Consider the following 15687-nt stretch of genomic DNA (forward strand, 5'->3'; position numbering starts at 1 on the left):
AGATTTATTTATTTTTATTTATCAATAATTTAATTACAGAGAACTTGGACTTGGAGAAAACTTGAAGTGGTATTTCAGTATCACATCTGCAATGTAAGTGATACTGATTCTGAGCAAGAGTGGTGTTATCATATAATTGATCATTGCATCAATGTTTTTGTTAGTGATATGGGCCCTATTAAACCTTTAAACTTAGAAGTAAAGCCCATTGACTATAATCTTCAACTTTTTTTCAGAATGAACTTTTTTGTCAGGATGAGTGATGACAAGGTATGCAAGTCAATAGGGCAACACCACCTTCATTACATCAATAGAGGAAATGAAAGCATATCTAAGAATGCTTTTTCTGATGTTAGTTATGCAACTTCCAAATTAATGAGTCTATTGGAATGCAAATTCAGTTCTGAGATAGAAAATTGATAGCCAGGAATCATTATCTTGTAAATATTTAAGAAAACACCCATGAGACATCTGCTTACCTGTATTGAACTTAAGTGAGTGAAAGTGACACGACAACAAGTAAAAACCACATGCGTAATGTACCGCAATGAACATTATATCATTATTAGCTGGTTTCATTCATGCACTAGTTATATTTTTATATTCCCCAACTCAATTGATATTTACTGCATCTATATCATACTATTCACATTCACATGAACTTATCTATCCACCTACTCTTTCTGTTCTTCTATCCCTACTCTCTTTCTCTCTCTCATAAACACCCTCACCATTTTTCTCTTTCTTTCTAGCTGGGGAAGTATTGTATTTTCATCTTCAGCAAGACATCAAACTTCCACCTCCTTCAATACTGTTACATACTCAGTTGAGTGGTCTTGGTTTGTGAGTACTTGGCGACCTCACTGATGGTAGTGAAAAAAAAAAAGAAACCCCATTTAGTACATTCTGTTAAGTGGTTGGCATTAGGAAAAGCATCCAGCAGTAGAAACCATGCCAAAGCAGATATTGAAGTTTGGTACAGTCCTCTGGCTTCTCGGTTCCTACTAAACTATTCAACCCATGCCTGCAATGAAAAAGGAATGTTGAATGATGATGATTACCTACATTTCATCAGAATTTCCAGTGTCTAATAGGATTGCAAGATTTATACTGAGAAAGCATTGCTATCAATTATTTTCTTTTAATTGTTACATTCACAGTCTGTTCTACACTCAATGTAGAAAGACTGAGAGCAACATTTAAAAAATATGTGAAGTAAATACAAATGTGGTGACACTGAAAACAACGCATCACTTACTCATAATTTCTAATGATTAAGTAAGAATCACAATATAACACTGAGAAAATTAAAAAATTTAAAACACCAAAAAACCTTGTATAAAAATTATTCAGATATCTTATATAAAAATGTTAGACACATGAAGGGATTTTATGGTTTTATATCCTTGTGTTTGAATTGAAAGCAACATGTAAAAGTTCTGGTGAAGGTTTTATGTATTTAAACTGTGTTAATTTGCTTCTGCATATATGTGTGCATGACCATATGTGTTTGTATGAGTTTATGAGACTGACGGATGTTGCAGTTAATTTTCCTGTCGATATAAGAAACTCTATGGTTTTAAATAATGAGACAGAGATGAATTTTTTTCTGCTTAATGTACAAAGCAAGATTCTCAATCTTAAGTAGCCGGACATTGTTGCTATTGCCAGCATTGAACACTCTGTACAGATGATAATTGGCCAGTTTTTGATTAGCAAATTCTAATTCTTTGTTAGATATTTCAAAAATTGATTTCTTTTCTGAAAGAGTACTTTTCACTTCAATATATTCCTCATGGAAATGTTGGCTTCCATTTTCATCTGTCTTTTTCAGTACAACTTTTATGTCATATGGTTGTCCCGTTTCTTGTAGCTCATTCATCCAACTGATACTGTAGATAAAACTCTCAGCTCGGCTTTTCTGTTGCAATAAATAATTAAACACCAGATGTTCACCCCAACGTGCTGTCATGACATTGCAGTCTGTTGAATCAGGATCAATATTGTACTGTTCTGGTATGTTCAATTCATTCCCTCTTGCTAGTTCCTTGTATTCAAGATCTTTACAGCCTTCTAACCAAACTGGGAAATCTAACAAAAGAAAAAAGACAGAAATAATTATAACTACAAATACTGACTTTCACAGAGCACAACGGGGCAACTATTGCTGTTAATCAGAACATGTTCTTGTAACTGAATTAGAGTAGAGAGAGTCCTATAATTATCATATAAATTTTCTAAATTTGTGTATATGCTGATTGAGCAGATGACCAGCACATAAATAGCACCATTCAAACATGGCTGATGCCAGTGCCGCCTGACTGGCTCCTGTGCCGGTGGCACGTAAAAAGCACCCAGTACACTCCCAGAGTGGTTGACGTTAGGAAGGGCATCCAGCTGTAGAAACATTGCCAGATCAGATTGGAGCCTGGTGCGGCCTCCTGGCTTGCCAGTCCCCAATCAAACTGTCTAGCCCATGCCAGCATGGAAAATAGACATTCAGCAATGATGATAGGAACTTCATTGTGGGCCATGATCTGATATCTTCAGATGGTGAGTATTGTCTTCTTAGGTATTTTAGCTAATTCATGATAGTCAGAAATTTAAACGAAATGAAATATCAATCAGATATAATTAATAGCAATTATTTGAAAAATGGAATTTAAGCTTTATATATTAATGGGTATGAAAATTGTAAAATTACAGGCAGTGCCCATAGCAATTTAAAATGAATTCAACATCACCATCATCGTTTAACGTCCACTTTCCATGCTGGTATGGGTTGGATGGTTTGACTGGGAACTGGTGAGCCAGATGGCTGCACCAGGCTCCAATCTGATCTGGCAGAGTTTCTACAGCTGGATACCCTTCCTATAACGCCAACCACTCTGAGAGTGTGGTGGGTATTTTTACATGCCACCAGCCATACTCAAATGATGCTTTTACGTGTCACCTGCACAGGAGCCAGTCCAGTGGCACTGGCAACTCCCTCGCTCGAATGTTGTTTTTCACGTACCACCGGCACAAGTGCCAGTAAGGCGATGCTGGTAACGATCACGCTCGAATGGTGCTTTTTACATGCCACTGGCATGGGGGCCAGTTAGTGGCCCTGGCAATGATCCTGCTCAGATGGTGCTCTTAGCGCTCCACTAGCATGGATGCCAGTCATGCGGTGCTGTCATCAAATTTGATTTCAATTTCACTTGCCTCAACAGGTCTTCACAAGCAGAGTTTAGTGTCCAATGAAAGAAAGGTACACCTAAGTGGGCTGGTTGCACCACTGGCATAAGCCACGGGTTTTGGTCTCACTTGGCTTACCGGGTCTTGTCAAACACAGCATATTTCCAAAGGTCTCGGTCACTAGTCATTGCCTCGATGAGGCCTAATGTTCGAAGGTCGTGCTTCATCACCTCATCCCAGGTCTTCCTGGTCCTACCTTTTCCACAGTTTCCCTCAACCACTAGGTTGTGACACTTTTTCACACAGCTATCCTCATCCATTCGCATCACATGACCATACTAGCGCAGTCATCTCCCTTGCACACCACATCTGATGGTTCTTAGGTCCAACTTTTCTCTCAAGGCACTTATGCTCTGTTGAGTATGCACACTGACATTACACATCCAGCAGAGCATACTGGCTTCGTTCCTTGCAAGCTTACGCATGTCCTCAGCAGTCATAGCCCATGTTTCACTGCCATGTAGCATGGCTGTTCGTACACATGCATCATACAATCTACCTTTTACTCTGAGCGAGAGGCCCTTTGTCACCAGGAGCTCTCTGAACTTTGCCCAAGCTATTCTTATTCTAGCAGCTACACTTTCAGTGCACCCATTCCGGCTACTGACTTGGTCACCGAGGTAACAGAAGCTATCAACTACTTCTAGTTTTTCTCCCTGGAATGTGACAGAAGTTGTTCTCTGCACATTTTCAGTGTTTATTGCTCCTGAGCATCTGCCACATACAAAAACTATCTTCCTAGTTAGCCTTCCTTTGATATTGCTGCACCTCTTATGTGTCCATAGCTTACACTGGGTACATCTTATAGAGTTTCTACCTACGCCTTTTCTCCAGATCAAGCAGGGCCATCTACCTGATGGGGTTTGTGGTTTGTCTGCCTTCCTACTTATTAGGACTTTGGTTTTAGCTAAGTTGACTCTAAGGCCCTTCGATTCTAATCCTTGCTTCCACACCTAAAACTTCTCCTCTGGTTCTGATAGTGACTCAGCAGTTAGCGCAAGGTCACCAGCATAGAGGAGCTCCTGACCTGAAGTCGCTAACTACTAGTCTATGTTGAGGGGTACATTCTTCGCCTGGAAAGGTTTTGGTATTTATAAGCAGCCATCTTTCTCTTTGTTCTGGCGAGGATGTAGTCAATTTGGCTAGTGTGTTTGTCAGAATGATAGGTGACTAGGTGACTGGAAGGTTTCCTGAAGTTGGTATTGCGAACCATAAGATCATTTGCATCGCAGAACTCCAGCAGTCTGGTTCCCCCCTCATTGTGGGAACCAAAACCATAGCTTCCATGTATGCCATGGAAACCCCCTGCATGTTATCCAACATGTCCAGTGAAGTCACCAGCCACAAAGAGAAGGTCCCTGTCATTCATCAACGAGGTAGTCTGCAAGAGTGAGTCATAAAATCGGTCATCAGATAGCCCCGGTTGAGGGGCATAGGCCGAGATAATGGTTGCTAACCCATGATGAAGCACTAATCTAATCTTAAGTATTCTGTTGCATACTCTGACTACCTCGATTACCTTATCAACCCATTTCTCCGCAAGAAGTATACCCACACCCCCGACCCCGTCAGTGTTCCCTGCCCAGAAAATCTTGTACCTGTGCTCTTTGCTTGTGAGGAACCTAGCGGAACCTCCACTCCACCTTACTTCTTGGAGGCAAGAAAAGTTGAATTTTACCAAAATTAGGCTGTGGGTATCTTTTAGCCTTTGGCCCCTCAAGGTCTTCATTAGATCGTTTTCGCCTAAGTGAAGTCTTTTGGTTTACTGTTTCAGAATTATTAGTTTGAGAGTTTTCCAATAAACTGCTGCTCATATGTTTTTCAGATCTCCTATTCAATTCCATATTCTGTCCTTGTGTTGAGGGAGCATCTACAAAGAGAAATTGATTGTACCGACTGAAGTAAAATTTTGACAATGGCAAATTGTTTGGTTTCTTTAATTGACAAAATATTTTTTAACAACCCAACCATAACCAATTATATGGTTGTGAGGTTTATTACAAATCAGAACCAAGAAATGGTAAACCTCAAAAAGATTTTGATATTTTTAAGCAGAGTTCATGATTTTACCCTGTAGTATTCACAACCTTATTTTATGATGTGACAGAGTTAAAAATACTGTCAGAAAGGTAGAACAAAACTGCTCAAATTTGAAGATTAAAATTCCAAATGAACATTAAATCTTTAAGCCTTGTCAATAAAGATAATAGTAAACACAACATGAAATTTTAAAGGTGTATTTTTTCCTTCTTTGTAGAAAAATATGGTTATGATAATATATGAACAAAGTAAAGCATATTTGAATATAAAGGCTAATCTCAGACTGTATGAATATGACTTGTAAACTTTGTATATTCTTCATTCTCTGTGCAAGCAGAATGACCAGGAGGCAATATATTTTATACAAAATAGCAGTAAGTCAAATCAGCTAATGAATGATTTTTTTTTTTTTTAACCAGTTAAATTTCTAATAGCACTATTAAAAATAAATTTTTCTGATAATGTTTGATACAATATGCAGTCTTGATAAATGATAAACCTTAAAAAGTTTCTGATATGCTGGAGTCTGCCAAAAGATCTTTCTGCTGATGCTACAGAAGCTGAAATTCTCAACAATATTCTGAAACCAATACAAATATTTGGTAATATCTCACAAGTTTTGTAGTCAGTTAACTTAGCAATTCAATAATGATTTTCCAAAATTTATCTTATGTACTGATGGTAAATGACCATTATAAAATCTTTATATAATAAGTCCCTCACATTTTTCTAGTTTACTTTCTGACATTATGAGATATTTGTAAACAAAATGGAAATGTTCAGTCAACTGCTTTGCAGCATTAAAACATAGGTAATCCTGCAATAAAATTATAAATCAAAACCTAAAACATGACACTTTCCCAAGGTGCTGCACAATGGAACTTAGCCCACAACTGCATGACATATATATACACACATATTTGTGTTTGTGTATCCTGTATATTATTTTTTAAAAAATTATTCACAAGATTCGGCATACCAGATGTGATTGTTTCTGAGAATGGAACACAATTTGTGTCCAGTGAATTTAGAATATTCTGCAAAATGTTCCTGGTAGAACATAAAACAATAGTGCCTTACCCAGATAAGGTTAATAGATAGGCGTGCAGTGATATATAGTGACCTATTTTATACTGTCTCCAGCCAAAGGGAAGTGTTCAGGACCAGGCTACAGTTTATGTGCATGTGCAAAAGCTTATTGTTATAATGTGGATCCTTGTCCACTTGTATGTTATTGTCGACACTGTAATATTCTTGTTGCCACTATTATGTTGTGGCGGTATTTCCGCGTCTTATTATCTTTGACTTGTCTATCATGCTATTGCTGATAACTGCACAAGTCAATGACTTTGAAACATCTACCTTGACGGTAACTTGAACTTGTATATATCATATAACTGACACTGATTCCAACTGAGAAACTCATACAATGACTCTGCTACTGCTGACTGACTTCTACAATGACTGTCTGATTTTATACATAGAAAGGGGTGTACCATTTCACTACAACATCTTCCTTTTTAGGTTTTTTTTATCTTTGGGAAGCAAGTAATTTTATTTTACTTACTTTATTCACCCCTCCTCCCTTTTTAGTGTTTTTTTCAACTTCATATTTTTTCTTTTTGGCATTTAATTGTAGGAACTTTGTGCTCTCTTTTTTTATCTTTCACTTGTACATATGGGTTCAACCACCTGTAATGGTGTTGATACCTGGAATATGTCATATAGCCATTCCATGAGTTCTTCCAATCTATCTAGTTCATTTTCAATGAATCTCTTCTGTGTCTTTTTCCAATATTTTTTTTGCTTTTTACCCCGTACATCATTTTTCCTATGTACTTACACCCAATTTTGAAAAATTTTGATATGTCTTTCTGGCACTTTTTCTTTCCTCACTAGGTAACAGTTTATCAAAAATTGATTTCACCTTCCCGGTGAACATCAGTTCTGCTGGTGAGCTTCCTGCTAGTGTATTGGGGTTCAGTGTCACCCTGCATACCCTTAGGAATTGCTGCAGAGTGACTTCGTCTGTGACTTCCTTCTTTGCTTTTCTGAAAGCTCTTTTAAAAAGTGTCAAGAAACTACTCTGCCTATCTATTACCCTTATCTGGGTAAGGCACTATTGTTTTATGTTCTACCAAGAACATTTTGCAGAATATTCTAAATTCACTGGACACAAATTGTGTTCCATTCTCAGAAACAATCACATCTGATTATTACAATTGAGCAGTTGGTCTTTTGCACTTAACTATTTCCAGCCATTTTATAAAACTGTCAACTACAACTAAGTAGTAATAACCATTTAATGGACCTGCAAATTCGATGTGTAGTCTTGTCCATGGACTTTTTACTTCTGGTCAAGGATCCCATCTTTGAGTAGGCAATTATTCTGCCAGAGCACATCCTCTGTAGCCTTTTACTATGCTTTCAACTTCCTTGCCCATCTTCGGCCAATACATGTAACTGCGCATAAGCGCTTTCATCCTTGTGATTCTTGGATGTCCAATATGGAATTCTTTCAGCATTCTTTTTTGTAGAGTCTCAGGTATCACTACCCTTTGGCCATACAACAGTATACCGTTGCATGTTGAATATATGTTTACCTGTTGCTGTTTTTCTTACCGAACCTATTTTTGTTTTCTTCAGCTGACCACAGACTTTTCTTTGTTTCATTAATGAACTTATCTTTTGACACGTGTCACTTTATGTCCTCCAGAGTTATTGGTAACTCTCATACAATGTTCCACATTATGTGTTTAATTTCCCCTTCAGATCTTAGGGCTGCTATTACTGTATCCTTGAATGGTTTGCCATTTCTGGGTATTAACCTGGATAGGCCGTCAGCATGTCCTAGCTTTTACAAAGGTAAATATTCAATTGTGTATATACAAGGATTTCTACCTTTAGTTCTTTAGGACTTACTTAGAATATGTACTGATACTAACCTAACAAGGACTGACAGTTTAGACATTTCCTTAGACCTAAAGACTATTCCCTATAAATCCTTCCATAAACCCAACAAATACCTAAAATTATATTTATAAACCTTCTTACCACCTACCTTTTATATTTAAGATAATTCCTAACATAAGTTGTAGAATCAAATGTCTTCCTTCATCTAGAGAAATATTTGGAAAGGTATACCCATATTATAATAAGGCATACAGATAAAACCTTTTATAACCCTCCAGCTACAGGGCAATGCTGGTAGGTGGAAGTCAGCAAGTCATGCAGGAAACAGCAAGATGTTGTGCAAATGACTACTGGTTACAACAATGTGAAGGCATCCTACTGTCGTTTGACACAGGTAACACTCATGGAATGTATGAATGAAGGTATCAAGAAAGCCATTGGCCCAACCCAGAGCAAAAAGCTGTTGGCTTAACCCACTCAAATTCAGAAAAGGGGAAGTCATCAAGGGCAAAAGAAAGCAGTTGGAGAGATGGGTGGAACATTACTCTGAACTCTACACCAAGGAAAACAACATCTCAGATAGTGCACTAGACACCATGGAACACCTACCCATCATGGAGGAGCTGGACACATTACCAACTGCTGAAGAACTGAGCAGTGCTATTGATGGCTTGCCCACTGTGGAGGCACCAGGATTGGACAGCATCCTACCAGTGATCATCAGGTGTGCCAAGGGAGTGCTACTCAGCCACTTGCTGAACCTACTGTATCAGTGCTAGAAGGAGGGAACGGTCTCACCAGACATGAGAGACTGCGACAAAATCACCTATAGGAATGAAGGGGATAGAAGCAACTGCAATAGCTACTAAGGCATCAAAATCCTTGCCAAGATTGGCTATCCTTGAAGATTTCTCAGGATTGTCCAATCGTTTTATGCAGATATGAAAGGTATCGTTCAATTTGATGACTCTTCTTTGGAGGCATTCAACATATGCAGCAGTGTGAAGGAGAGCTGTGTGCTTTCCTCCACTACTTGGCATCTTCATAGTCATGCTGAAGCATGCATTTGGAACAACAGCTGATGGTGTCTGCCTCCTCCCCAGACTGCTGTCTCTAAGGTGTGCATCCTCAGCACACTGCTTTATGGCAGTGAAACATGGAGCCTCTACTCCAAACAGGGGCGGTGTCTCAACATCCTCCACCTTTGTAGTCTGAGATGCATCTTGGATATCAAGTGGACTGACAGAGGAGACACCAGCACTGAAGTTCTCAACAGTGCCAAGATACCCAGCATATTCACCCTGCTCCAACAGTGTCATCTATGCTGGCTTGGTCATGTATATTGCATGCCGGATGGGAGGATCTCAAAAGGCCTACTATATGGGGAACTGGCCACCGGCATAAGAGCATGAGGATGACCTCATCTTTGTTTCAAGAACATCCTGAGATGAGAGAAAGTTGCAAATGGACAAGTAGTATACAAGGGGATGAAGTGAGGGGAAGAGAAACTAGAACTTGCCACTGAAGAAAAGCACACTTGAAAAAAAGGAAAGCCAGTGGCACTGGTGGAGAGCTTCTTCAACTGCAATTGTTGCATGCAGGACTGTCACTCTTGTGTGGGCCTTTTCATCCACAGCAGATGCTGCACCACTATCAACAGCCAATATAAAATTCTCTAGACACACATCCATAGCCTCTCAAGACTGATCGATGCCTATATATAACTCAACCATCTAGTTGTAAGAATAGGTCGTGCAATATTTTATGGTTTGCTTCATCTTTCTCTATAGATGTTAAAGCAAATATAATTACAAGATTTTTATTCTTCTAAGATAATCACTTTCCCAGCAACTATAAGTATACTAAGATATTTAATAAGGAGAAGCTAAGAACATCTTGGAATTGTATAAGTACCGAAGTAAGATGTTTTTCATTATGATTGCATTTTACAAAGTACATCTTAGAAGAAATTAAAGATAAACCGCCAGACAGACCACAACTCATTCTATTGAAACTTTCGACATTTGTAAAATACCACCTATACTTGTGTGGAGGCGCAATGGCCCAGTGGTTAGGGTAGCAGACTCGCAGTCTTAGGATTGTGGTTTCGATTCCCAGACTGGGTGTTGTGAGTGTTTATTGAGCGAAAACACCAAAAGTTCCACGAGGCTCCAGCAGAGGGTGGTGATGAACCCTGCTGTACTCTTTCACCACAACTTTCTCTCACTCTTTCTTCCGGTTTCTGTTGTACCTGTATTTCAAAGGGCCAACCTTGTCATACTCTGTGTCATGCTGAATCTCCCTGAGAACTACGTCTGTGGAGTGCTCAACCACTTGCATGTTAATTTCACGAGCAGGCTGTTCTGTTGATCGGATCAACTGGAACACTCGTCGTCGTAACCAAGGGAGTGCCTATACTTGCTGTGTAGTTAATTATCTCGCCTTGGTTATGCAGTTGTTTCAAAATATGTGTGCTCATTCAAACCTTGATTACTTCAAATGCAGTTATTAAACAACTTTGCTGACTTTATCAATTAGAAAACTGGTGCAATATAAATATATATATATATATATATATATATATAATGAAATTAATGAAGATGATGGAAACAGAGATTTGCACAGCCGATATTTTATTATACAGTGATTTACATCATTCTTCACATAGACTTATGCATGTTTCAGCTGCAACCACTGCATACTGTTAAATGTGCATCTTGGTGTTAATTGTCGCTGCAGCTTCTTTGACAGTCATTCAAAGATCATCCGAAGAAAACTATGAGACTGACTGAATAGGAGCCCTTTAGGAGGTGTTGGTGTTACTATAAATAGTTGTATTTCCTTGTGACATGAAGATTACCTTGGCCATTTAGGTATTTACTGCTGGGTTTGGTCATAAAATAGGTCAAGGTTCTTGTGGGTTCCTCAGTAGTATAACTATTATTATTAATACAATCTAAGCCACATAATATCATAAATAAACTTTTCAAGCTATATATTATCATATAAACTTAGGAGCATATAAAAAAAATCATACTGTTTTAATCAACATAAAACATAAAGTTCATACTAATCTACTTATCATACATACATAATATCAAATAAACATGAGAAATCAGCTGGACAAGGAGAGAGAGAGAGAGAGAGAGAGAGAGAGAGAGAGAAAGAGAGAATAAAAATATTTATCCTATTTCTCTGCTTTTCATCATATTTGCTACTTATTTGTGTATTTTTAATAGGTAAGTTTGCATATTTACTATCTGCTCTGTTAAGATACTTCCTACTAAAGCTTTTCATTACTATTAGGATTTCTTATTAGTTTATATGGTTCTATTTTCTTAAAATCATTATTCCTCACTGTAGCTGGTATTCTAAGGTTAATGTCTAATTTTCAGTTTTCCTATCTTTATTTATCCACATATTACTATTTTTGTCCTTACCATTTTTAATACCACTGAATAATGTACTAATGTTATTATTGTTTTTCTGATTATCTTCTTTTCTAACACCTATGTTTTTGCTGTTGAATTTCAATTTTTCTCTATATCCTGCCTTACTTAGTGCTAAATTGTAAAAGGCTTCATTTTGCTTGAAAATTTCTTCATTAGCTGATAGGTTTGAAATATGTGTAGACACATTTTCAGCTATTTTCTGGGTTATACATCTAGGATGATAACTGTTTCTATTTATGTATCTTAGGTTTGTGTTAGATTTATGATTGGGTTTATAAGTTTCTGCACTTAGATCCAAAGTGATATCAAGAAAGTTGACAGAGTTATGTTCATTTTCTATACAGATGGATAGTCCTAGGTTCTTAAAAAATAATAATAAAAATTTCTTGTATTTATCTATTTGCCTATTAGACCCCCTCCCAAATCAGGGAATTCTTTGCTTAAACTAAACAGTAAATATATCCCTTATTAAGTATGTAAACCTGTGCAGAGTCTGTTGAGCCCATAGTAATATCAAAGCTTTCCTGTCTATCTTTTCTAATCCAGTACTTATCTTACTAGCTGCTAAAATCACATTAATTTCTTCCCTAGTTAGTTGGGATTTTTTTCTAGCAAATATAAGTGCTTTATTTAGTAGGATAGTGTTTATAGATGAGTAATAGTTATTGCGGTCAATTTATATAAATCTCTTTCTATTTTTGTTATTAAGCTTATTAAACTAGTTGATAACCTCATATGAACCAGACCAGAGTTTTAGTTTTATAATGTTCCTTAGTGTTGGTGTTTACTTATCCATAATTAGCTTACTTATCCTACCTAAGTCAATTTAGAGGGGCAAATAATCCTTACATTGGAGTTAGTTCAGAAGTTGGGTTTATAATCCTTAATGTTAATCTTTGGCATTCTAAGTTCACATGGTTCAGTTTTATCATCAATTCTATATTTTTCCATTATATCTTTAGCTACCAAGTTAATTCTTTTTAGAATGATTTTGTTTGTGATCTTATAGTTTTTGCTAATTTCTTTTTTTTATGAGTGCATGGTAATCAGAGAGGTTTAAGTTATACAAGTTACCCATTTCTTCAGGATGAATCAGTATTCCTTCCTTTTTCTTTAGTTCTTCACTTAGTGAGTGTAATTTTTGTAAGTGTTCATTTCTCCTTAGTGGGAATTTTTTAACTTTTACATTCTTAACTATAGTCCACAGTTTGTCCTTGAAAGCTGTTAGATGTTGGGGCTCATGGAGGAAATGACAATGGACTGAAATGTTTGGCAATATGAGTTTCTAGAGAAGACCCACCCACATCATTGAAATTGATCACTAGAAGTGTTGTGTCTCACCCATATGTAACAACAAACTCTTTCTCTGCCTCACATTACCTCTTCATAAACTATGATTGTCTTCCAATTCCCTCTCCTGCCCTTACTGACCTGCTCACTGTATCTCTGCTCCCCCCCCCCTGCCAGTCACTGCAATCTCCACTCCATACTTGCACCTTCTTGGCAACACCTGACCACATGTACTATGATTTTCATACCTCTCTCTTACTTACTCTACCATCCCATCTATGCTCTGATCCTTGTTACTTGTGAGTATACTCTGGCACTTCACCATCTCTCACCTGTTCTCTCTTACACTTTTGCTACTCTTTCTTTCTTTCTTTCCCTTATGCCTGTTTTCCTCTGACTAGATAACCAAGTATTTCCTTTACATCATCACACCTGTTTCTGCCTTCTTTCTTGTACTGCTCTCTCTCTCTAGCCCTCTTTCTTCTTCTACCTCTCTTTCTCTTCTATCTCTCTCTTTCTCTCTGCCACACTTTAACCTTTCATCATCTGATACTGGATCACCTCCTCCAATGCCTCTTCAGATATAGCAAGACACCTTTTTCTGTCTCTTTGTCACACTCTAACCTTTCATCCTCTGACACAAGTTTCCCTCCTCAAATGCCCCAACGTCTGTCATAATTCTTTGTCTTGCGAGTTACTTAGTGACCTTGCCAGTGCTGGTGTCACATAAAAAGCATCTAGTATATACTGTAAAGTGATTGGCATTTGGAAGGGCATCCAGCTGTAAAACTCATACCAAAACTAACCTCACCTGTGCTGGTACTAGGTAAAAAGCATTGAGTCCACTCTGCAGAGTGGTTGGTATTAGGGAGGGCATCCAGCTGTAAAAACCCTGCCAAAACAGACACAGGAGCCTAGGGTAGTTTTTCTACCTAGCCAGCTCCTGTCAGCCGTCCTACACTTGTATGCATGGAAAATGGATGTTAAATGATGGTGATGATAATAAAATAACAAGTACTATTTCAAATACTAAAATGGAAAACAATATGCAAAATGTAAAAAATCAGAATAGTGTAAACAACTTAGAACATAGAAAAAATAAACCAGAGAATATAAACAATCCAGTAAAAATATAGGATAATAGAGGAATAAGTAGAGGTATTAATTGTGATTGTGCAAAATAAAAATATACCAAATTTTTACCTCAAAATTTAATCTGATAAACCATAGACAAGAACGTGCTTTAAGATGTGTTCATGCGTCTAAATATACTTTTAAGAAGTAAACGCATTACACAAACTACTAGAATTAGAATAAGAATTTAAAAAACAAATAATGAACTTGAATTAAGTGAACACCTCTACAAATATAAAGAGTAAGATTATGTTTAATAAAATTAAATATAAGAAGAATAATTTTATTTAATATAGCAAGAAAAATAAGAAAATTATAAACCTCTAGATTAATAATTATAAAAATAATAATAAACCAGAAATGTAATTGAATACCTCAAAAAATAAGAATACTCTTAGTAGAATGGTGAACTGGACTATAATACTAAAGAACCCACAAGAACCTTGACCTGTTTTATGACCAAACCCAGCAATAAATACCTAAATGGCCAAGGTAATCTTCATGTCACAAGGAAATACAGCTATTTATAGTAACACCAACACCTTCTAAAGGACTCCTATTCAGTCAGTCTCATAGTTTTCTTCAGTTGATCTTTGAATGACTGTCAACAACGGACCCTGAAGAAGCTGCACCGACAATTAACACCAAGATGCACATTTAACAGTATGCAGTGGTTGCAGCTGAAACATGCATAAGTCTATGTGAAGAATGATGTAAATCACTGTATAATAAAATATCGGCTGTGCAAATCTCTGTTTCCATCATCTTCATTAATTTCATTATTTTCTCTATGGAAACTATGCAATCCCTAAAAGGATATTCGGATTTACTAAGCAAAGATCATAACCGAGTCTTGTAAATTACCACTAACTTGAGTATCACCAACATTTACTGTGGCATTGAGAACCAATCTAAGAGTTAACATGGTAACTGCCAGGATTAAATATCCCTTGAAACCTGTTTTGGAAAAATATATATGATGACAGATAGATATACACAAACATACATTTGTATATATAACTACACACATATATGTGTGTGTATGTGTATAAAAAGCACCTGTGCCAGTGCCACATAAAAAGCACTTGTGCCTGTGCCACATAAAAATCACCTAGTACACTGTGTAAAGTTGTTAGTGTCAAGAAAGGCATCCAGCTAACCTGTTGCAGCTCTTCAGCTTGCCTGCTCTAGTCGAACCTTCCAACCCATGCTAACATGGAAAGCTGACGTCAAATGATGATAATTATATATATATATATATATATATATATATATATATATATATATATATATATAATTATCATCATTTGACGTCAGCTTTCCATGTTAGCATCTGTTATCTAGGTGACCAAGTCACAACTTTAGGTGGATGCTCCAAGAGCATAACTGCTAGAATAAGAATAGGCTGGATAAAGTTCAGAGAGCTCCTACCTTTGTTGGTAACAAAGGGTCTCTCCCTCAGAGTGAAAGGCAGATTGTATGATGCTTGTGTGCGACCAGCCATGCTACAAGGCAGTGAAATGTCGGCTATGACTGCAGAGGACATGTGAAGGCTTGAAAGAAATGAAGCTAGTATGTTTTGCTGGACATGCAATGTCAATGTGCATGAACAACAGTG

The 15687-nt window shown here is 37.2% G+C and overlaps 1 protein-coding gene across 1 annotated transcript in view; it reads right to left on the reverse strand.

Annotated features, from left to right (window-relative positions):
- Positions 1-1293: 1293 nt before the first annotated feature.
- The window catches only part of LOC106877076 (uncharacterized), a 272305-nt gene continuing 257911 nt past the window's right edge, over positions 1294-15687 (reverse strand). The window contains exons 30-31 of the mRNA XM_052973794.2: positions 4919-5110; positions 1294-2091 (exon numbers count right to left, since the gene is read on the reverse strand). Coding sequence (XP_052829754.1) covers positions 1580-2091; positions 4919-5110 — 704 coding nt within the window. The 3' untranslated portion in view covers positions 1294-1579. The remainder of the gene's footprint in view (positions 2092-4918; positions 5111-15687) is intronic.

This window comes from Octopus bimaculoides, chromosome 16 (assembly GCF_046866305.1).
Source record: "Octopus bimaculoides isolate indiv1 chromosome 16, ASM4686630v1, whole genome shotgun sequence".
Lineage (NCBI taxonomy): Eukaryota > Metazoa > Mollusca > Cephalopoda > Octopoda > Octopodidae > Octopus > Octopus bimaculoides.